This window comes from Siphateles boraxobius, unplaced genomic scaffold (genome assembly GCF_051911475.1).
Source record: "Siphateles boraxobius isolate OS27281-9 unplaced genomic scaffold, OSU_SipBor_1 6, whole genome shotgun sequence".
NCBI lineage: Eukaryota > Metazoa > Chordata > Actinopteri > Cypriniformes > Leuciscidae > Siphateles > Siphateles boraxobius.
The window spans coordinates 7,673,385-7,696,906 of record NW_027509186.1 but is presented as its reverse complement, the minus strand read 5'-3'; the positions used below and the strand labels follow the sequence as shown (position 1 = coordinate 7,696,906).

At 43.0% G+C, this 23,522-nt stretch overlaps 1 protein-coding gene and 1 long non-coding RNA gene across 2 annotated transcripts in view; one reads left to right on the top strand and one right to left on the bottom strand.

Moving 5' to 3' along the window:
- Positions 1 to 3,091: 3,091 nt before the first annotated feature.
- On the bottom strand, positions 3,092 to 9,650 carry LOC143715541 (uncharacterized). Its single transcript, XR_013195808.1, has 5 exons — positions 9,608 to 9,650; positions 9,377 to 9,483; positions 9,222 to 9,278; positions 3,348 to 3,450; positions 3,092 to 3,172 (listed from the first exon to the last, which is right to left on the bottom strand). It is a non-coding gene; the product is annotated as an uncharacterized LOC143715541 (long non-coding RNA).
- A 10,691-nt stretch (positions 9,651 to 20,341) lies between these two features.
- Positions 20,342 to 23,522, top strand: part of ppp5c (protein phosphatase 5, catalytic subunit) — a 28,320-nt gene continuing 25,139 nt past the window's right edge. Inside the window, exon 1 of the mRNA XM_077207568.1 lies at positions 20,342 to 20,608. Within this exon, the coding sequence (XP_077063683.1) occupies positions 20,518 to 20,608 (91 nt within the window). The 5' untranslated portion in view covers positions 20,342 to 20,517. The remainder of the gene's footprint in view (positions 20,609 to 23,522) is intronic.

The following is a 23,522-nucleotide window of genomic DNA, read 5'->3' as shown; positions in this document are numbered from 1 at the left end:
CTCTAGAATAAAATTATTGTCCAGCTAAAGTTAGTTTTGATTGATTCAGTTCCGTCGCAACGATCATTAGTTATTACCTTAGTTAACTTAGTTATTCAGCTAAATGAATAAATGTAAATGTAAATGTAAATGTATTCCTAGTTATTATGCCGCTAACACGACACCATTCTAACAGAAAATTCTTTAATGCGATCCGGCCGCTCATTTGCATAAAACAGTGCCTGGTGGCTCTGAGAATTTTTTTATCGCTTAGTGTAGGGTAAGAATCTCACCTAGAAGGTAAGGCATTTTTTTATTGGGTAAGGCATTTTATACAGGATTGTTTTATTGAGGAGGAGGGTTTACAGAATTTATTTGATCAGTGTTCTTACAATGAGTTTTTATTTCAGGTGTGGTCCCATAATGCTAGCTGCTGTTTCAGGTGCCTGATTGATATAATTGTAAAGCTTATGTGTACGCTAATTAATTCTGATAGAATTCTGCTTACTGATATTCTAGTCTATAACTCCTCCCTGAACTTCCAGCTGCCCTGTATCTTGGTCTCTCATTGGCTGAAGGTCATTGCCGACGTAATTTTCAGTCAGAACACATTTCACACAGCAGGATTTTGAGACAGACAGGTCCAGATATTTAGCATGCCAAATATCTCACGGGCATCGGAGACACATCGTTGATTTTCTCAGATTGCATTTTTGATAATGTGTATACAGTGTGATTCTCACTCCTGTGAACGAGCAACGTTTTGCCTCCGATTTCGGGCATTTGTCAGTGATTTCACAAAATCTGTCTGCGAGTGAAATTTGGGGCTAAAATAGTGCACTGTGAACTTTGCATTAATCACCAAGTGTTAAGCGTATACGTGACAATAAGTTAATCTTGCTTTCTGGAATATAATATATGGTAGCGAATGATTACCATATTCATATAAAATAGTATATTAGAAGAAATCCCATAGTATTACCATGGTGTATGCAATAAAATGACCATTATCATGTGTTTGTTGACATCGTACTGTTGTAACTAGCATATCAATACTTATAAACAGAGATATGGATACTCTAGCATGCACTCATCTGTCAGTGTAAGTTATAGTAATGTGTTTAAATCTCTCTGGACATGAAGGCCTAGAGTTTTAGGGGATTTCAGTACATCTCCTCTGGGTAAACAGTCATTTCTTTGTCTTAAACAGTTCCATAGACAATGTAAACATGCTCTAGACTAGAGAATATAAACTCTAGTTTATAAATATATATATTCTCTCTCTCTCTCTCTCTCTCTCTCTCTCTCTCTCTCTCTCTCTCTCTCTCTCTCTCTCTCTCTCTCTCTCTCTCTCTCTCTCTCTCTCTCTCTCTCTCTCTCTCTCTCTCTCTCTCTCTCTCTCTCTCTCTCTCTCTCTCTCTCTCTCTCTCTATTTTAATTCCGCTGTTAAGACACATTTGAACACGCAACCCAATCCCACCTCTAAACCTTCCCATTTTATGTTTTACATGATATAAAACACAGGACATAACAGGCTACATACACAGCAAAAACTCCTGGGAGTGTATTTGACTCCACACTCAGTTTTAAATTAACACTAAAGCAGTTCTAAAGTAATGAGATAATTAAGTGATTAATTGAGTGAAGATTGACCATTATTGAAGACACCTGATGTTAACAAACAAAAATTCTGAATGAATTTTTTTTAATTTTAAGTCACCATTATGTTGCATTTATAACTTTAGATATTTTTTGGCTGTTGTAGTTGAGTTATGATGTCAGATGATCAAAAAGAAAAGATTATTAGGTGGTGTTGGTTATGTTTTGACATAATCAGTATTTGCCCTGAATGAAAGAACTAACTTAGAGCCTAATGTCTGAGTTAGATTTACTATACTGATTACAGCAGCACTGTCCCCATGTGATAACGAGCTGATGAGTTGAATCAGGTGTGTTTGATTAGGGAGACAAAGAAAACATGCAGTGTTAGGGGTCCTTTAGAAGTAGGATTGAGAAACACTGATTTAGACTCACTGACATCAATAATCAGCCTGTGAATCTCAACAATGGTGTTGCAGTGCATTCTGGGTGCCACAAATCAAAACTCATTAATCATTCCCATCATGCATTGTGGTATGTATAAAAGTAGCCTATAAATATTTATAAAATCATGTCTACTTTTACAAATGCAAAGAATGATGCATCTTGATCTGATGCATAAGGCAAACAACTGAAAGCAATGGAGTAGCCTGTGCATTGAAAAATGACACTAAAGGGGTACCCTGTGCCGAGAAAAAGGTGACACCGAGGGGTCCTGACCAAGTGTAAATATGTGACAAGTTGGGTGTGAGAACTTGTTGGATCAGCATCTAATGAAGTGTCATTTCAGTGTCCTTGTCTCTCACAATACGTCAATATGTATAAACGCAGCGCCTGAAAATAGGCTACCTTCCGTCAATTGCGCTGCGTCATATCATTACGCCTGCTGCATTCATGGTACGGTAGTAAAGTTTTTTGATTATTATGCAGGAATGAGAGTATAGTTCCTAGACATATCAGCCTAGAAAAAATCGCAACTTTACATTTTCCGTCGGTCTTAGTGCACGGTGTAACTACATGTAACCTCCTGGGGCCCTTATCACAACCAAACGCTCGCGGCTAAGTGAGAATTTTAAATATTTACCAGCAGGCTATCCCAATAAAGGGAAATAAAAGGAAAGAGAGAGACTGGAGTATTATAAAAAATAGAAAATGTATTTTGTTCTCTCAATAGACACACAGAAAACAGACATTCAGGCCTCTGGGTAGCAGAGTCAGGGACAACAAAGTCCAGAATCAAGGTGTTGGGATAAATAACTAAAAAAATTGCAACAGACTCAAACACAGAATAAATAGGGCACGTCACAAAAATCATATGCACAGATATAACCCAAAAAAACCAAGTCACACTCAGTAAACCAGTGGCCACACAAGTAAATTGTTACCCTCTAACCCCCGCTCCCTCCCCAGGATATTACACCAACCCAATGGCCTAAGATACAAACATTACATATATCAACATGAAACATACAACACACGAGGGAGAGACTGATAGAGTTAGACCTTTCTCCCACACACAAACACACGCACAGCTGAATCCTAAAAAACAAAAGCACAGGAAAAACAGTGGCCAGGATAGCATATGCCGCTCCTCCTGCAAAGAACAATTATAATGTTAAACAAATAATTATACAGGTCGGCATCAGAACTGTGGCTAATTTGTAACCTGTACATCAATGGGCTGGGAATTACTTAAGCTGTAAAAGGATCTTCAATTTAAACAAGAAATCGGAGCAGGGCAAGAGGCTAAAGTAGCCTATATTACTAACCTGTATGAACAAACCACAGCGTCAAGCCAAAAGTTTGGTTATTTATAATACTGTAGCGATCGCTTTACTCCGTCTGATTTTTACTTGTACATTCCTAGACCAACTATATATACACAAAACATAGCAAATCAACAGAACTACATACATATACACAAACGTTCCATAACAAAGATGTACAAACGTGAGGGAGAAAGGGAGCCAATAAACGTCTTGGTTACGTATGTAACCCTCGTTCCCTGAGTAGGGAACGGAGACGTTACGTCGGATGACGACGAATGGGGTTTCGCTTAGAACGCCTATCGACTTCGAGTATTACAAAACGAGCCAATGGCAAAGAAATGCCATGGGTCTGCGGAATTTGCATAGCGTATCTCCGCCTTACCTCGTGGGTATAAAAGGAGGACGCCGGCAACAGGCAGATATGTTTCTTCGCTGAGGAGCCAAGACTGAGCTCAGGCGATCCCCGCGGTACAGCGGAAAGTGGCAGGAAGACGTAACGTCTCCGTTCCCTACTCAGGGAACGAGGGTTACATACGTAACCGAGACGTTCCCTTTCGTTGTCACTCCGAGTTACGTCGGATGACGACGAATGGGGTTACCAGTCTAATCACGCCCCCTTCTCAGCTGTCTTCCAGTGCCCTGCGTAAATCTGAGATCCCTGTCGTGAGACTGGCACGGACGAAGGACTCCTATTTAGCACAGGAATACCAAGGTACACTGGGGAGCATATCCCAAAGTTTAGGGGAAATATGCAATTACTGCCAACCCAGAGGGGGGGACTTAGACAATACACATATGACCCGAAGGAGACATAAGGAGAACACTGGGGTGTCCAGCCGCAGGTGGAATATTTAAACCCCAGGGGTGGCAAGGTGGCTTGCCAAGGGAAAGACACATGCTCAAAGAGGCTTACAGTGGAAATACACATGTGGGGGTCGCTCAGAGGAGGGACCATGCACACGGGAGGCACCTAGCCGACACGCAGGCAATAGACACTGGCGCCGACGTCAGGAGTGCTGGAGGAGCTCAGGGCTTTCGGGGAAGCTCACCTGAGGAGAATATCGCACGTATCCAGTCCGTGGAGTGGAATGGCGAGCAAGCGAAGACACCTGAGCGGGTCCGGTACTAGCTGGTTGAAGCGAGTACAAGAGAGGACACTGGCTCCACTCGGAGATTATAGAATCTGGCGAATGTGTTAGGTGTCGCCCAGCCTGCAGCTCTGCAGATGTCTGTTAGTGAGGCGCCATGCGCTAGAGCCCAAGAGGATGCCACACTCCGGGTGGAGTGGGCAGTCACACCAAGGGGGCACGGTCGACCTTGCTGCTGGTATGCCAAAGCAATGCACTCCCACTATCCAGTGAGACAACCTTTGCTTTGAGAGAGCCTTTCCCTTCAGCTTCCCACCATAACAGACAAAGAGCTGGTCTGAGGTCCTGAAACACTGCGTCCTGTCTACATAGCCGCGGAGAGCGCGTACTGGACAGAGCAGTGCAAAGCTGGGTCTGACTCCTCCAGGGGCAGCGCTTGCAGGTTCACCACCTGGTCCCGGAAGGGAGTGGTAGGAACCTTGGGCACGTATCCAGGCCGGGGTCTCAGGATCACGTGAGAGTAAGCCGGCCCGAACTCCAGGCACGCTTCGTCAACGGAGAATGCGTGCAGGTCCCCTACCCTCTTGATGGAGGCCAGTGCAACCAGGAGCGCTGTCTTCATAGACAGGAATTTAAGCTCGACTGATTGCAGGGGCTCAAATGGAGCACTCTTCAGGGCAGTTAGAATCAATGAGAGGTCCGAAGAGGGAACGAGAGGAGGGCGAGGCGGATTTAGTCTCCTCGCTCCTCTCAGGAACCTGATAACCAGGTCGTGCTTCCCCACCGACTTACCTTCGATGAGGTCATGGTGTGCGGCAATAGCGGCAACGTAGACCTTCAGGGTGGAGGGAGACAGCCTTCGCTCCAGCCCCTGTTGAAGGAAGGAAAGCACAACGCTGATCGAGCATCTCCGGGGTTCTTCTCGGTGAGAAGAGCACCAGCTGACGAAGAGGTTCCACTTCAACGCATAGACGTGTCACGTGGACGACGCCCTAGCGGAAGTGATGGTAGCCACCACCGCTGGTGGTAGGGTACTCAAACCTGCCTCGTCCCATCGAGGAGCCACACGTGGAGGTTCCAGAGATCGGGACGAGGGTGCCATAGGTGGCCCTGTCCCTGAGGAATAAAACTGGGCGCAATGGTACGAGTCGTGGGAGGCAAACAGATCTATCTGTGCGTCCCCGAACTGGTCCCAAATCAGCTGGACCGACTGGGGATGGAGTCGCCATTCTCCAGGGAGTGGCTGAAGCCGTGAGACCTCGTAGGCTGCACAGTTCAGGGCTCCGGGGATATAAATGGCATGAAGCGACCTCAGATGCTTCTGACTCCATATGGGGAGGTGGGGAGCGAGTTGCGACATACGGCGGGAGCGTAGACCACCTTGATGGTTGATGTACGCTACAGTGGCGGTATTGTCTGAGCGGACTAGTACGTGTTGGTTCTTGAGCACGGCCCGGAAGCGGCGCAAAGCAAGACGTACGGCCAGCAACTCGAGGCAATTGACATGCCAGAGGCGACGGGCTCCTGTCCAGCACGTCCATTGCACATGGCACCCCAGCCCGTGGAGGAGGCATCTGTCGTTACAACAACATGCCGCGAAGCTCGTTCCAGGGGCACTCCGGCCCTTAGAAAACTAAGGTTCGACCACGGGGTGAAGGTCTGATGGCAGGTCGGAGTAACTGTTACTCGGAGGGTGCCGTGTTGCCATGCCCACCTCGGGACTCAGTCGCGAAGCCAAAGCTGAAGCGGTCTCATATGAAGCAATCCGAGCGGCGTTGCCGCGGCTGCAGAAGCCATATGCCCCAGGAGCCTCTGAAAAAGTTTCAGTGGAACCGCACTCTTGCCCTCGGACTGTCTCAGGCAAGTCAGCAGTGACTGCGCGCGCGCTAGCTCGTAAGCTGCGCGAACATGGCGACCGAGTCGATATCCATACCGAGAAAAGAGATCCTCTGCACGGGGCAAAGTTTGCTCTTCTCCCAGTTGACCCGAAGGCCCAGACGAGCTAGGTGGCGAAGCACCAGGTCCCTGTGTTCGCAACCTGAACTCGAGAGTGAGCTATGATCAGCCAGTCGTCGATATAACTCAGGATGCGAACCCCGTGTTCCCGAAGGGGAACAAGGGCAGCCTCGACGACCTTCGTGAAGATGCGAGGAGACAGGGCTAGCCCGAAAGGGAAAACCGCGTACTGGATGCCTGCCCCTCGAAAGAAAACCGAAGGAACGGTCTGTGTCAAGGGGAATAGAGACATGAAGTAGGCGTCCTTTGAGCATCTTGAACGGCATCCTGTGAAGGGAGCGGTTCAGCATGCGCAAGTCCAGGATTGGCCGTAACCCACCGGTTTTCTTGGGGACAATGAAGTAGGGGCTGTAGCAGCCGGACCTCATCTCGGCTGGAGGGACAGTCTCGATTGCACCCTTCGCCAGCAGGGTGGCAATCTCTGCTCTCCTGATGGGGGCATAGCCACCGACAAAAGTGGAGCGGACTCCCCAAGCGGGGAGGAGACCGTGCGAACTGAATCGCATAGCCGAGCCTGATGGTCAGCGGGACAGACGGGGAAGCTCAAACCAGGCTCCCAGGAACTGAACCAGCGGGATCACGCGAACCACAGGCGTCCCCCCCGGAGGGGCAGCGAAGCGGAGTAACTGGCCCGAACGTGGACGGCATAGCGGCCCGATGTGGGGGCACAGTTAGCAACCGCGCCCTGGCAGAGGGGGCCAGGGGAGGACCAGGCTGGTCGTCCCGCGGGGGCCTGCTCTGCCAGGGGGCTGGCGACAGAGGGGGACAAGGGGCGAAGCGGTCCGTGGACGGCACGCCGTGTCAACCACCTCTGGGACAGAGGGGGACGAGGAGAGCACGGCTTGTGGGCGGCACTCTGTGACGTCCGAGAACTCTGTGCTCAGAGACGGGAGAGTCAGCTCTTTGGAGAATAAGGATTCTTCCCCAACCCTCCCCCAGGGAAAGGAGTGGTCCTGCTACCAACTCCTGGAAAGAACTGAGTCCCATCTCTGAGGAGCCCATCTCAAGAGCACCGCTTAACCAGGTGTGTAGCGGGGTGCGGGGCTGGAGAGGACTATGGCGTCCGACCGCGGCCTCCAGAGCCGACCCGGGTGAACGGGCGGGGTGGGAGCCGCGGGGGGGGCGCCCTCGGCGGTGGGCAGACCGAGGGATCTGAGCGGACGGCGGGGCCGTCGGGACAGAATCAACCTCAGTCTGCTCATGGGCGGCTGAGAGCTGTTGGGCAAGCTATCAACCGCACCACCGAAGAGGCCGACCTGGGATATGGGAATGTCGGACAGACGGGTCCGCGCGACATCCAGCACATCAGACAGGTTCAGCCACAGAATGGTGAGCATCACCTGACCCAGGGAGCGTACGGCCACTTTCGTCGCTCAGAGAGCAAGGTCAGTGGCGGCGCGCAGCTCAGTGAAGAGCCCTGGGTCAGTCCCGCCCTCGTGCAGGTCCATGAGCATCTGGGTCAGGTGGACCAGCAGAATGACCATGGCCTGCAGTGAGGCGGCTGCCAGTCCCGTGGCGCTATAGTATCTCGCCACAAGCGTAGACGAAAAACTACAGGCCACGGGCGGGTGCTTAGGATCGCGCCGAGAAGAAGCACTCTGAGGACACATAGCATCGCAACAGAGCGTTCAGCCGGGGGGACCCCAGTGTACCCATGGGCAGCGGCCCCATCGAGGGGAGGAAAGGCGGATGAGATCAGCGAGCGGTCCCGAGAAGACAAGGGGGTCTTCTTGGACTTCGAGATCTCATCATGCACGTCCGGGAAGAGAGGTATTGGGGTTTGCCGTGGACGAGGGTCGGCGGCCTTACCCAAAACCCATCGTCCCAGGAAAGCATGGTCGTCATCTCCGGATCAGACTCAGGCACAGCCGTATGCACACCGGAAGGTGGCAGCTGTGACGAGCCCTCACTTCCAGAAGACTCAAACCCACCTAGTGATGCTGCAACAGACATGGCATCTTCCTCTGTAGCTTCAACTGAAACACGCGGGCCACCAGAGGGTAGACTCGCGGGAATCAGCAGTTCACTAGCGGGCACCGTCATTGAAGAGGGGGGCTGGGGTCGCGGACACATAGTCGGCGCCTTGATCCAGACCGTAACCCTCAGGTCACCCTGGCCACCAGCCGAAGATCGGGGGGTGGATGAGGGGACATCTCACTCTTGCGAGTTCACCTAGTCTCGACCTATATATGACGCGATGATCACGTTCCCAGCGAGAACATGAGTCACCCACGAGTGCTGTTCAAGCATGATCAAAGCCCAAACACACTAGACAGCGCTCGTGCCCATCAGAGTCCGATACCAGTCCGCTGCAACCAGAAATGCACGGGCGAGCCGTCTTTAAAAAGACGTGCCGCGTGCGAGCTCTTTTATGAGAGGAGAAAAAAAATCCGCGATGTTGAAGCACACAGGGAGACACACACACACACTGGCAGATCACTGCACAGATCAGCAGGCACTGTGAGCTCGCTGCAGATCGCCGTCACACCAACACCGGAGAGAGAAGCTCGTCTCGTAGAGCGAAGTCAGAGATGACTGTGGAGTGAAGAAATACTCTTGGCTCCGAAGCGAAAACATATCTGCCTGTTGCCGGCGTCCTCCTTTTATACCCACGAGGTAAGGCGGAGATACGCTATGCAAATTCCGCAGACCCATGGCATTTCTTTGCCATTGGCTCGTTTTGTAATACTCGAAGTCGATAGGCGTTCTAAGCGAAACCCCATTCGTCGTCATTCGACGTAACTCGGAGTGACAACGAAAGGGAACTTACGTTCTCAGCACAACAAACGCTCTCGGCAAACTTGTAGTGATCACTCTAAAACCGGAACTAATAAACAAAACATTAATCAATAAAAGTTCATTACAGCCAGTACCTAACAAGCAGAAAGAACAAATACTGCTCATCACTAAAAACAGGAGACTTACGTCCTCGTTGAAACACGCCAACACAATTCGGAGCCGATGCGGGGTGGCAAAGAAAGGGAACTAGCAGCAGCCACAGCACTGCGTAACCGCACAAACACCAGATGCAGCTGTGAAACAAGGTAATAGCTTGAGATGCAGCTATGAAACAAGGTAATAGCTTGAATCAAATCAGATATTCCAACAAGGTTTTAAATACCAAAGAGCCCACCATACATTTCAGCATGAACTCACGTCAACTTGTACACCCAGCCAAGAGCCCAAGTAAGCAACAGTCGTAACAGCCAAACAGTCCCCACCTGATTTCAATGAAGGTGCAATTCTCACTAACTACGCCCCACCTGCTACATACAGAAGAGTCAAGTTTTAAATAGGAAAAATATCGAAACGCTTTGGTCATTTTTTTTTGAGAAATGCTAATGGTCTTGTCCACTTCAATGATGTATGCTTAGCTAGGCTAAAAGTGGTACCGCCAGAACCGGAGATCGGCTGAATGGATTCAAAAATGGTAAAACTCAACAGTTTAACTCTGGGGGAGTTGTAAAATGAGCCTATTTCCCAAAAAAGTGGAGTATCCCTTTAAGGGTGTGCTCATTGTACCATAGCGCTGGACTATTTTCTTTAATCTTCTATAAGCGCAAAGGAACAACTGTGTCTAAAGTGCTGGAAAAGAGAGAGTTAGAAGAACTCGATATTGCGACAGAAACGTTTAAGCTATCTGGGATGATGAAACTGATCAGAAAGCCTCTATGCGACAACATTTTTAGTGGCGGAAGTGATAGGTCTGACATATTTGTAACACGGAGTCGGCTTTGCAGTCTTGGCTAATTTAAGTTTACACAAGATTAGATAGTGATCTGAGATGTCATCGCTCTGCTGATCTTGTTGGATGTCCATGTCCTAACTGCTGGGATAATCACACAACGTGCATGACACGTGCATTTTCGTGAACTAATGACTCATTTGAACCGATTAATTTAATGAATGGTTAAAACGACTGATCTTTCCAACACTGAACTCACCAGACATCTGAATCGGTGTATAACTAATTGGTAACACTTTACAATAAGGTTCCATTTATTACATAAAAAGTAGCCTACAGTTTGCTTACTCCAGGGTAAGCTTTAAAACAAATAAAAACACTTTTTTTTTTTTTGCTGAAAAAGCATATGACTATTTTCCACACAGTGCTATCAGGAATCGATAAGAGAATCGTTAAAGAATCGGATCGATAAGCAGAATCGTCAGTGGCATTGATATTGATAAAATCGTATCAATACCCATCCCAAGTCGTGTGTCATATTTAATGTTGTCTGTCATTACAAAGCACAATATATTTATATATATTACAATGGCGAGTCAGCAGTACAAGCTGTGTGTAGATCCCTGCCCTCGTTATATCACGGGTGGGGACACACACCAATTGTGTGTGCACTGTTTGGAAGCGCAGCACGCTCACGCAGCTCTCGAGGGAGATGCTTGTGAGGATTGTGAAAATGTATCAATCCGAGTGCTGCACTCCGCTTGGACTTCTTTGATGAGGATGGCCAGGCTCGCGCTCCCTGGGCTCGCAAATGGATCTGACAGGGGATCCTGAGACTGGTGAGGCACTTTCTCAGGAATCCTCTGTCAGTTCCGATGTTCTCCTGCCCCCTGTGGAAGCCCGGCCAGGGGCTTCTTCCTCACGAGCGGAGAACCCGATGTTTGAGCTGTCTGCTTCCGAGTAAGTGGATGTGCTCAACATCGAGGGTGGGGATTTTGTAGATGACTCGCCACTCCATGTCCCTGCATATGAAGAGCTGGTTGAGGTTGTTTCTCGTGCCGTGGACAGATTAAATATCAGCTGGCCACGTGAAATGCAGGAAGCGCAAGTGAAAATCAAACCAGCTCTTCCGAGCGGTGCCCGAAATGGTATCTTGAACGGTTGGTTCCCTTGGTAAAATATTTCAATGCATTGAAAAATCTAAAAAATATTTCTCCTTGGGTCCTGCGCACCATTCAAAAGGGGTACATACTGCAGTTCGGTTTCTCCCCACCAAAATGCAGCTGGGTGGTTTGGACTGCAATCGACCCAGAGCAGGGTCGGATATTGGAACAGGAAGTAAACTCCCTGCTGGTAAAGGAGGCCATAGAACGTGTTCCTCCGCCGGAAAGGGAGTCCGGGTTTTACAGCCGTTACTTCATAGTTCCCAAGAAGGATGGGGGGTTGCATCCAATTATAGATCTCAGGCACTTGAATCAGTCTCTGAGGAGGTTCAGTATCAAGATGCTCACTATTCCCATCATCGTGAACTAAAATCAATCCGAGGATTGGTTTGTCACGTTAGATCTGAAGGAGGCATACTTCCACATATCGATCCTTCCATCTCACAGGAAGTTCCTGAGGTTTGCTTTCGGGGGATAAGCGTTCCAATATCAGGTTCTTCCATTCGACCTAGCTCTCTCCCCTTTTGTGGTGGGTATTTTAGCAAATGCATGGATTCAGCTTAGGCTCCACTTAGGCTTCAGGGTATCAGGGTGCTAAATTAAATCCACGACTGGCTTATTATGTCCCAGTCACAAGAGCTGGCAGTTTGGCATCGAGATGTCGTCCTCACCCACATCCAGAGCCTGGGATTGAGACTTAACACAAAGAAAAGCGTGTTGGCACCAGCCCAGAGAACCACTTCCTGGGAGTGGTGTGGGATTTGGTCACGATGCGGGCACAATTGTCTCCTGAAGAAATCAAGTCCATCCTGGCCACAGTGACCAGGATAAAGCTAGGCCAAGCCATTACTTTAAAGCATTTTCAGAGAGTGTTAGGGCTTATGGCAGCAGCGTCCAACGTGATTCCATCCGGCCCTGCTGCACATGAGGGCCCTGCAGTGATGGTTGAAAACCAATGGGTTTTCCCAGAGGGGGAACCCGTTCTGCATGATCAGGGTTACGCAGGTGCCTTCGTTCCCTATCAATGTGGAAAAAACCTTGGTTTCTGGCCTAAGGTTTTGTGCTGGGAGTGTCATGTTGCTGGAAAGCCGTTTCAACAGACGCCTCCTTCACAGGCTGGGGCGCGGTCATGGATGGCCGCTTCATGAGAGGTCTATGGCAGGACCATCATTCCTCCTGGCACATAAATTGCCTGGAAATGCTGGTGGTGTTCCGAGCTCTGAGGAGTTTCCTGCCAGACCTCAAAGGTCACCACGTCCTTGTGAGGTCAGACAACATGTCGGTGGTGGCCTGTATAAATCATCAGGGGGGTCTGAGATCCCGCTCTCCATGCAGACTGGCGCATCAGATCCTTCTGTGGTCCCAGGGGAGACTGTTGTCTCTCAGAGCAACAAACATCCCAGGGGATCACAGTCAGGGAGCAGACATCTTGTCGAGGCAGGGGCTGAGGCCGGGGAATGGAGACTCCACCGTCTGACACACTGTCCACTGTGGTTCTCCCTCATGCATCCAGCCCTACTGGGGTTGGATACCATGGTGCAGACGTGGCAGAGGCTGCGTCTGTACGCATTACCCCCGATCGCTCTGCTCTCGGGAGTTCTAGAGAGGGTTCGTCGCGACGGGGTCAGTCTACTGCTAGCACGTTGTGGCTAGCCCGGGTATGGTACATAAGGAGTGAGACATAATATCACTCCTGGATGGCCCTCCATGGGAGATTCCCATCAGGAGGGACCTGCTGACGCAGGCAGAGGGCTCAATAATTCACCCTTGGCCAGAAGGCTATGGAAACTGTGGGTCTGGCCCATGAGGGGGCACATTGCAGAGAGGCTGGCTAGTCAGTAGGAGTAGTCGAGACCATAGTCAGCTCTAGAGCTCCCACCACAAGGAAATTGTGTGGCCTAAAATGGAATGTTTTCACCGTTTGATGTAGAGAGCGTGAGGTGGACCCTGTTAACTGCCCGGTGTCTTCAGTGCTGGAATTCCTCCAAGTTCGCTTCTCGGCTGGTCTTACCCCGTCCACACTCGAGGTGTACGTGGCTGCCATTGCGGCTTTCCATGCTCCTCTGTGTGATGGGCCTCTGGGGAGACAGTAGCTGGTCGTGCGTTTCCTCCATGGTGCTTGGAGGATGAGACCTGCGGATCGTACCAGAGTTCCCACATGGGACCTGGCAGTGATTCTCAAAGGGTTGGTCGAACCTCTGGAGTCGGCTGAAGCCGAGAACCTTTCCCTCAAGGTAGCTATTTTATTATAGTTCTCTGAGGAGATTATGAGATCTTCAGGTGCTCTCTATATCTCATGGGTGGCTGCAGTTTACTCCAGGCGATTTTAAGGCTATCTTGCATCCCAGGTCGGGCTATGTGCCTAAAATGCCATCTAATGTGGCACGGCCTATGGTTCTGCAGGCTTTCCATCCTCCACCTCACGTGACAGCGGATGAAGAAAGACTTAATTTGCTCTGCCCTGTCAGAGCTCTCAAAATTTATGTCCAGAGGTCTTCTTCATGGCGGAAGTCAGATCAGGAAGGGATCTACATGTTTTTTTGTTTTTTTTATAAAAAATAAATAGATATACAGAAAAGTATAGTAAATGGGTTAAATGTTGACGAAAAAATGCGTCTTTAGCAGTTTCTTTACTACCTCTTTCTTTACAGTACAGTAAAAAAAGTTGTGTCCCCATAAAATAGCTGTCCCATAGCTGTACCCATAAACAGCTGCCTATATCAAACAAAAATGTATATATTTATCTTTAACAGTTTTTAACACAGTATATTAATTACAATGAAACAATAAGCAGAGACTGTCAAAGTAGTTTCTAAATATGCCATCCCGTATTGCATATATATTTGTTTGTTTTTATTTATTTGTTGTGGGTCAGATGAGGAGCTATAAGCCCCTAAAGGGACAGAGTTGGGCTCAACGTTCAACTTCCAATGTTTTTTTGTTTTTTTTGTCCAAAAAAAGTTCCCCCTCAAATCTCATCTTTTTTCCATCACCATGTCCCTTTAGGGGCTCCGAAGGGGTCTGACTGTGTAAAGGAATTTGAAAGTGAAATGGAATGTTTGCATCGTTTTATAGTGCTGTTTTCTTTCCCTTCAAATAAAAATAGCCTACTTAAAGTGACGCCACATTGATTATGCTGTATCGAAAACATATACATAGACAAAGAGGATTCAGAAGATTATTGCAGGATCCTCACTAGTTGTCATTTTAAACCCTTAATGATGCATGTTAGGACTCTCTTACTTTCAACCCATTCACAAAAACTGATGAGGGCAGAAATACCTGTGAAACGAGTTAGTTACTGAAACACAAAATCTGTTATATATGACATGCACTTTTCTTTAAACTTTGGCTTATCTTTGTGTTTCAAGTGTGCTCAAACTACAACCACTCCCTCTAGAAACATGTGGTTGTAATAAATGCCCCTGACAGACCTCCTGCAGATTAAACTCCCTCAGCCCATAATTAATTCCAGACAGAGGAACAGTGATAGAGAAAGAAAGGAATTTATTAAAAGAGATTTATTGATTCCTGAGTTTCACAATATAGAAATACTAGATTTTCTATGTTCTAAAGAATATGTGAGTGGTGTTGTCCTGTTTAAAACTCTCCTCCAAAATGCTAGGGTGTTGTGGGTAATTTCCAGGGTGGCACTATGCAGTTGGTAAGGTGTCTTTTGTGTATTTTAATTTATTGAGGTTGCTAGGGAATTGATACAGGTAAAGTGAAAACTCCCTCCTCTGGTTTCTGTAATACTCTTTTCCCAAGATACTGTATCTGTGCCCCCCTTTTCCGTTTTCTTTATTGCTCTGAGATCTTTCATTTCAGTCACAGCTTGTTCAATGCAGAGATTTGTCCTAGAGTTAAGCAATAATGTATTCAGTTATCATTAGGAATTGATGGAATTAGGAACCCTAATTCCTTTTGAAACCCTGACTTTTTTCTTATAAGGAAGACAAAAGGGGAAATTTTAAAAATGTTGACAGTGCTTTTGCACACAATATAAAAGCATATATAGGGATGATTTTTTATAGGGAGTATATAGGCATATATTTATAGGCATATAGGGAGTAACTGCTTTTTATCTGTAAATAACTGCGGTTGGCTAAACTACTTTTATGGTGGGGTTCTCCCCCCAGCCCCTGGCTATACAGGAATCTAACGCAATTTGAAAAAAAACAAAAACAAATGCTAAACATTTTTGTGTTCCACAGAAGAAGACAAATACATATACATGTAGATTTGAAATGATGACACAAATTATTTATTTATTTTTGTTGGTGAACTATTCTTCTAAGAACACTTTCATTCTATTTGTGCTACATTAATGCTGGTGTGTGCTTTCTAATTTCACCCCACTGCTGTTGTTTATGTTCCAGAATGTCTGGCATTCGTTTTTCCATTTCTCTCTCTCTCTCCTTCTCTCGGTAGTCATGGATTTACAATTCCCTACATGAGTTTGTTTAAACTTTCTCAGGACTTTAAAATCCCCATAGTCATCAGTCCACCCATGAGGTTGTTTCAGTGGACACTGGACATCCCACAGCCGTTTTATTCCCCTGTCTGTCCACCCACTGAATTTCTCCCACTTTTTGTTTTTACCTCAGTCGGGTTAAAAAGTTATTAATATTTAATAATAGTCTATACTACCTTGTGTAAGCTAACTGTCTGCACTTCACCGATCAATGTCTTTTCATCCATCCTTATTCTGCAAAGAAAAAAGTTATAATTAAAAAGTGTCTGAATGTGACTAGTATATGTCTAAAGTAAATACTTTTTTCTAGATATATTTGCTTAAATTACTACTCAAAATTTTTAAGGTTCTGCATAACAGAATCCTCTCCACAGAGAGTGAAAGGTGAGATTCAAGATTATCACACAGATTCATTCCCTAAACATGAGGAGTGAAAGTTCACACACACTTGTACCTTCACTCTTCCTGGAGCTGTTTCACAGGGCTGCTGATTCATCCTGGTGCCTGTTTCTTCACGGTGGGGTGTCCTTTGTGAGTCAGACGACCAGATGGGTTGGGAAAACATTCTCGTAATCAACTTCCTATGTCGGCACGAATGGCCATCTCAAAGATATGTTCGTGAGTTTCACACATAACTGACCAAGACATTTGACACTGAATCATGATATTATTCAAGTCCATGAATTATGTGTTGTCTGGGTCTCAAAGAGACTATGATTATTATCAGAAAAAGAGACTCACTCATAAGAGTCAGCCACTATGAATCAGTCTGTGAAAGAGTGTGGGGTCTATGCATCCTGTGATGTCTTTTATATTACAGAATAACCCCCATAGACGTCTGTCCATCCGGCCTCATAAATGGCTGCAGGAGTTGCTGTACTCATAGATAAGCAAACATTCAGAGATGATAATGTGTGTGTCAGATTTGCTATGTTGTTCAATAATTTCCGTCTTGCATGTGAACTTTCCAACTCATTACCCTGGTCACACACTTGATCCTATATTTGCACCTCTTTTTTGACTCATCATATTTAGCTTGGACTTTCCTTTTCCTGGATCTGTTTCCTCAAATCTGCTGTTGCTTCCCACAATGTCAGAGCTGTTGTCTGACTCCATTGATGTATTCTGTCTGTCCACATACTCATATTTTTCCTTTTGCAGTCCTCTCTATTTATAACCCCAGTGTTTCTGAAGCCTCAGATTATAGGCAGCTACCCTTCATCTCATGCGTCTCCTGACTCCAATAAACCAAATTGGTAGCCCTTACATGTAAAGAAAATGTATTTCCTTGAATGATCAATATATTAAATTATTTAATGGTATATTGAAAATATACACAATAATATATTGAATAATACAAGTAATTGCCCGGAATTTACATCTGTTTAAAAATATGTGACAATATATTTGCTAATATATCATAATAAATGTAATTTTATAGTCAGTATATGTTTGTACATACATACATTCACATTAATATGGGAACAATGCTATTTTGTCTTTTTTAAAATGTATCAATATCCACATGGTGAATGCATATATTAAAGTATATTGAGAAATATAAGCACTAGTTTCCCATATATGGATATGTATTACGTATAGCGTTATATTTTGCAGTATATTCCCATATATTTTGTTACATACGGCTTCTGAAGCCAAAAAACATCACCGGGCTTTTTGTAATCATCAGCTGAAAAACAAGACTGCTCTCAATGCCTCTCATAATTCTTGTTACTTCAATAATTAGAAGTCTAGAACTGCTAGATGTAGACACAAAACATTATTTCCCACAGTCAGTAAACTTGCTTACCATTCAGCACATCATATTTCCTTCCACCCACTTACTTTTTTTTTTGTGGCTCGTCTTCTTCATATCCTCTAGTCTAAACCATGTTCTACGTCAAACTTTATTCTCACCAGCCCATTTTCTGTTAGTGATCTACAGTAATGACAAAATCTCTAAAAGTTTGTAAAATGCATGTGATCTTATTGTGAATGATTCACCCATGTCTGTCTATTTAAAAGAAAAGAAAACTCAATATTTAGTTAGTAAAAATCATTATGTTTTGTTACAAACTTAATTACATTTGAATGCTCATGCATTTGCCCGAGACACTATAGCACTGATATATCAGCTATACAAAATATATACAATACAGGTAGATCTAAATTCAGGTAGATAAGTTTGATATCAATTTTTGTTTTATGTGATGAAAGTCCTTTTCCAACTTGATCAAAATACACTATAAAATAATTAATTACCCTTATTTAAATGTAGTTACTGAACATTAAACATTAACATAAACTATACCAACATCTTTCCCTTTACTGAAAAACAATTTTGTACATGGTAACACTATACAATAAGGTTCATTAGTTAACATTAGTTAACTACATGAATTAATAACGAACTGCACTTATACAGCATTTATTAATCTTTGTTAATATTATTTTCAACATTTAATAATACTTTATTAAAATCTTGTTAAGATTAGTTAATGCACTGTGAACTAACATGAACAAACAATTTACATTAACAAAGATTAACAAATACAGTAACAAATGTATTGCTCATGGTTAGTTCATGTTAGTTAATACACTAACTAATGTTAATAATGAACCTTATTGTAAAGTGTTACCGTTGTGCTGAAGAGTAGTGCTGTCAATTACAATTTTCACTTTGATGCAACTTAATGTGTTAGATAGGATATAGTTGTCACGGTCACCTCAGCACTACACTTCCCACAACCCTCATGTTTCCCACCTGCACACTATCGGCCACCACCTGATCACCTGCACGTCATCAATCACCATTGATACTAATGTTCTTCACAGCTGTCTGTCATTGTCTCTCATCATCTGTGTGTGTAAGTTCCTGCTTGTGTTCAGTTTGGTGTTCGGTATTGTTGGTGTTAAGTGCACACGGTTTGTGTGGTGCACGCTGTTGGTTGTGTTCTGAGTGACTCCTTAAACAAACTTGTTACTCTTTAATGTTCTCCATCTTTCTTGGATCTAATCGTGACAGAATACTGGACCTAAAAACGTAATATGGGTGTTCTCCTCACCTCTTCAGATCTCGTCACTCGACTGGTGACCTGCTTCCAGGAGGGCCGCCAGGTCCAGGGATTTGTTGCTGTGTTCCTGGAGTTTTTTTCCATTTCACCAGCGGGGGCGATCTCAGTGAATCCGCTTGATTCATGGGTTCACACAGATCGCCCTCAGTGGTGAACCATTGAAATCCCCAAAAGTTTTGATACAGTTATGACCTACAAAGTCTCGTTTACTGAAGCCATGCGACTTTGGTGGTTTGAAACCCGCTTCGAAAAACTGATTCCAAACAGCAGATTCATAATGGTTTCAGCTTTATGAAGCAGCGCTTATGCGCATGTGTATGTGTCCATCCTGAGCTTTAATGGAACTTGTATGTTGGTTCATTGTAACGCATTGAAGTTAAAACACCATTCCCTTGTATTATGTTATATAAAACTGATTGAAGTAGGTTTCAACAACAAAATTAGAATTTGTAGGTAGAATCAGGTTTTGATATTTATTTTGGCCTTGCTCCAGAGTCTGTTATGATGCTCTGTTTAGTTAGTTAGTAAGTAAATAAATTACTTTATGTCATAAAAGAGTTTGCATGCTTGAAGTTTGGGAAGTGAAAGTGGGAAATCTAATTTTGTTGTTCCCTGCCTTTTGTTGCAGGTCTGTTATTAACCTTGACAGAAAGGTTGAAAAGTTTTAAAAATCAAATGTAAAAGTGATGCAAGATCTTTTTAAATCACTGGTCTGTCTTGTCATTCAGTTGAATGGATCATATATTGTTTGTATTTAGAGAGAAATAGTATGTGAAACATTTTACAATAAAACTAAAAATGATACAAATACATCATGAAATATCATAAAACACACAAAAACAATAGCCGGACATTAATAATACCATAGCAAACAATATACAGAGCCATCCAATACAATAAAGACCCTATAAAAAATTATATGATTCTGAAGAAGGTATGATTTTTTTTTTATAAAAGTGGTGGAAGCAGTAGGCTACACAACTCATGTACAGATACCCTATTTAAATATTACTCCAGTAAAAGTACAAGTTCTCATTTTCAGTTTTACCCGATTAAAGGTACCAAAGTACCTTTACTCAGAAAATGCTACAAAAATGCTTTTTTCCCTGGGTGAAAAATAGGTTAAATTTAACACAAAGTGAAATGTTTATAAATTATTTTAAATAAAATAAAAAAGTAAATAATATGAAACACGAGACATGACCCACTCAATATACAAGAAAGCTGTTGTGCCCCCTACAGGCATGGTGAAAACATTACACATTGTCTACTATTGGCACAGGCACCACATGGCTAACCAATTTACCTTTATATTCTTCGCTGAGATCAAACGAAAGTTTTTATTTCGAGGTGTATTATCCTTTTACTTAATGATTTATGAATTAGAAAAGAAGATGTCGTTAAATGCATTATGTATTTTGAGCCCTGTAGAAAGTAATTCACAAAATTTTGCAATAAACACACACACACACACACACACACACACACACACACACACACACACACACACACACACACACACACACACACACACACACACACACACACATATATATAGTTCATATCAAGCTCATGTTGTTGCTCTGGAGACTGTTCTAGAGGGTAGGAGAACAGCGCTTTACGACCCTTTTGCAAGTTTTTGCGACAACTCTTCGCGTACTCATGGCAGCATGACGGAATACGGCAGTGAGAAGATGGCGGAAGAAGAGCAGAATTCCAGTGCAGAGAAACTCAAGGAGAAGGCGAATAACTATTTTAAAGGTAAAAGCTTATCAGGTACCCACTGTAAATAAGAGACCGGATTTATATTGACTGGATAGGGCTGTGTTGGAGGAGTTTGCGGTTTTATAAGGGCTGATGAGATTAATAGTAGTGAAATGTGTGAGATGAGCATGAGCAACACATGATGAATCAGGCAGACACATGACACACTCACTCATCAGACTTTCCCGTTATTTAATCATGCTTATGATTTATTTACTCAACATATATCGATGACGAGGTTGAGTCCTGCTATGAACTGTCAGGCTAGATGTTGATGGTGTAATAATGCTTGACTGTCACTACACTGTACAATGAAAATGCTCTGATAACAGCAAATAAATATTATAATGATGTGAAATCTTTGCATCTGTATGACACCCTCGTTAGCCAATAGAGTCATCTGTCACTCAATCATTGATGTCATTGATTTGTCATTGATTTGCCTGCACTCGTCATATAATTTAATCCGAAAAAATCAGCATCATTTTGTTCAATAGATTTTTTAAATAAGACAATAAACTTTAGTTCAATTGTGTTTGTTTCTAGCATTTGAAAATCTAATAAAATTAAAACCGTGGAATAAATGTTTCATTTTAACATAATTTATTTCCAATTATTTTGATTAATTTATTAATTCATAATTTGTAACACTACTTTGTATATTTTAATTTCTTATTTATTCAATCCTTTATTTTAATTTCATGCTTGTATCCCCATACACATTTCTCAGGATTGCTTTTTGACACTATAGTTGAAATTATAGATTGCAGTTCCAAATGTATTTTACATTAATCTTACATTCAGGTGTTGGTCCCTGTAGTTTTTAATATTCAGTACTTCACTGTTCACAGTCTTTTTTTAATATGTTTTAGCAATACATTTCTAACATTTATAATGCGTTTAGAATTTTTTTTTTTTTTAGAATTGCAGGGACTTTACAGGGACTTTAACCATTCTTAATTTTCTGACTTTGCTGTTTTTATATTTGGAGTCACCCCAATAAATATATGTGTAATATAGGTATATTTTTAATTTAACCTTTTTTTCCATTAAAATATTCGAATATGTTGATCTTATCTCGGAAATCTAAACAAATTTACCATATTATATTCAAATGGAGATTGTATGTTAAGCTGTACAGTCTTTATTAACTGCAGAAGGTTTATATTTAGGGGTTTAGAACAAACCCTAACCACAATGTTAAGGAAAGTAATGTTGTAGTGCTTTATAAACATTGTAACTAGGCCATGTCTTAAGTTATGTTGCTTGTTCTGATGTTAGGAAAAGTTTGACACTGCTGCAGAATGTTTTCTTCTTTTCTCAGTTGATCTCTCTCTCATTCTCATATTTATATATAAATATATAATTATTATTTTTATATTTTAAGAGAATTTAATATTAATGGTAATTGGTAAATAATATTTATGCAATAATTATGATTTTTTTCCCACAGAAAAGAAAGATTATTTTCAATTAAAGTATTATTCCGTGTTAAAATAGAGAGGGCCTTTAAAATCAATTTTTTTGCGAGCAGATTAGTGTCATGTGGGAGTAAAAAAACAAACACATGGTGCCATGCTGTAAGCACTAGATGCCGGTATAGCTCTAAATAAAGAGGCTTGTGAATTCTCTAGTTGTGTTTTGACCTAATTACTTACTTTTATTAGATTGTAGGTTTGGATATATATATATTTAGACATTCTCAAAGACTACTTTTTGTCAAGGTTTAGAATAGGGCTGTCACTAACGATTAGTTTGGTAATCGAGTAATCGGTCATTTATTTTGACGATTAATCGTGTAATTGACTTTTTTGTGTGTTAAAAAACAGACCTAAGCAAACAATAGCCTTTAAAATGATTTAAAATACATGTGTAATAACAATAAGCCAATCATTTTTTGTTCAAATAAAGTATCAAAAGCAAGTAATCATATGGTTTTATAGAATAATACTGTTAAAATACATAATATAAACAAGCATCTTATGTACGTTATGTATTATAACAAATGCCTGCAGAGGGCGCCAACGTCCTGGTGATTGTTGTTGTTACAAATCCTTTAATATTAGCCAAGCAACATTTAATTAAAATTTTAACTTAATCTTTAATATTTGGCCACTTCTTTATGATAGAAATTCTACAGGCACTGTCATTTCTTGAACAAGAATATGTGGAAATTAAAGCATGCAAACTCAGAGAGAGGGTTTAAACCTTTATTTTGAAGAAGCGATGAACAGTTCACATATTTAGAAACATGTTTATGTAGTTGGCGTAGGTTTATCAATTATTTACCTTACAAATCTGATTTAATGGCACACACTGCGCTCCTAGATGAACATTGTAAGCAACCCAAACTGACAGCATAGAGATGGTGTTTGAGATGCGCTTCACGCATGTAAATAATAACAGCTCATGTAGAGCAGTATGCAATTAAAGCGCATATATATTTTAAACGTGCAGGGCATATATTTGTTTAATTGAATCGCTGCCTTTGTCAATTCACAATAGCACAATGCTATAGTATGGTTTATAAATGGTTTTAGTACATCATACAGCCTTAGAAAATTATCTAATAATGTGGTTTATGGATTCTCTTCCGGTACTTTGTTGGTTCATTGACAATTTAATCGAGGTAGTTTGACAGGCCTAATATGCTGTGTTTAATAGAGCTGCATGATTAATCGTTAAAAGATTGTGACCTCGATTCAAACACCTATGTGATTCACCTATGAAACGTGTCTATTCAACATTTAACAAAATCACAGCAGAATATTTCAATCTGCATTGGTGCTGATGCGGATACAGAGAGACTATTTTCAACCACACAGTATCATTATTTCTGTGTTAAAAATATTCATATTATCACAGAAATACTGGGATAAAAGTTAAGTTTTGATATAAACACTAAAGTCTA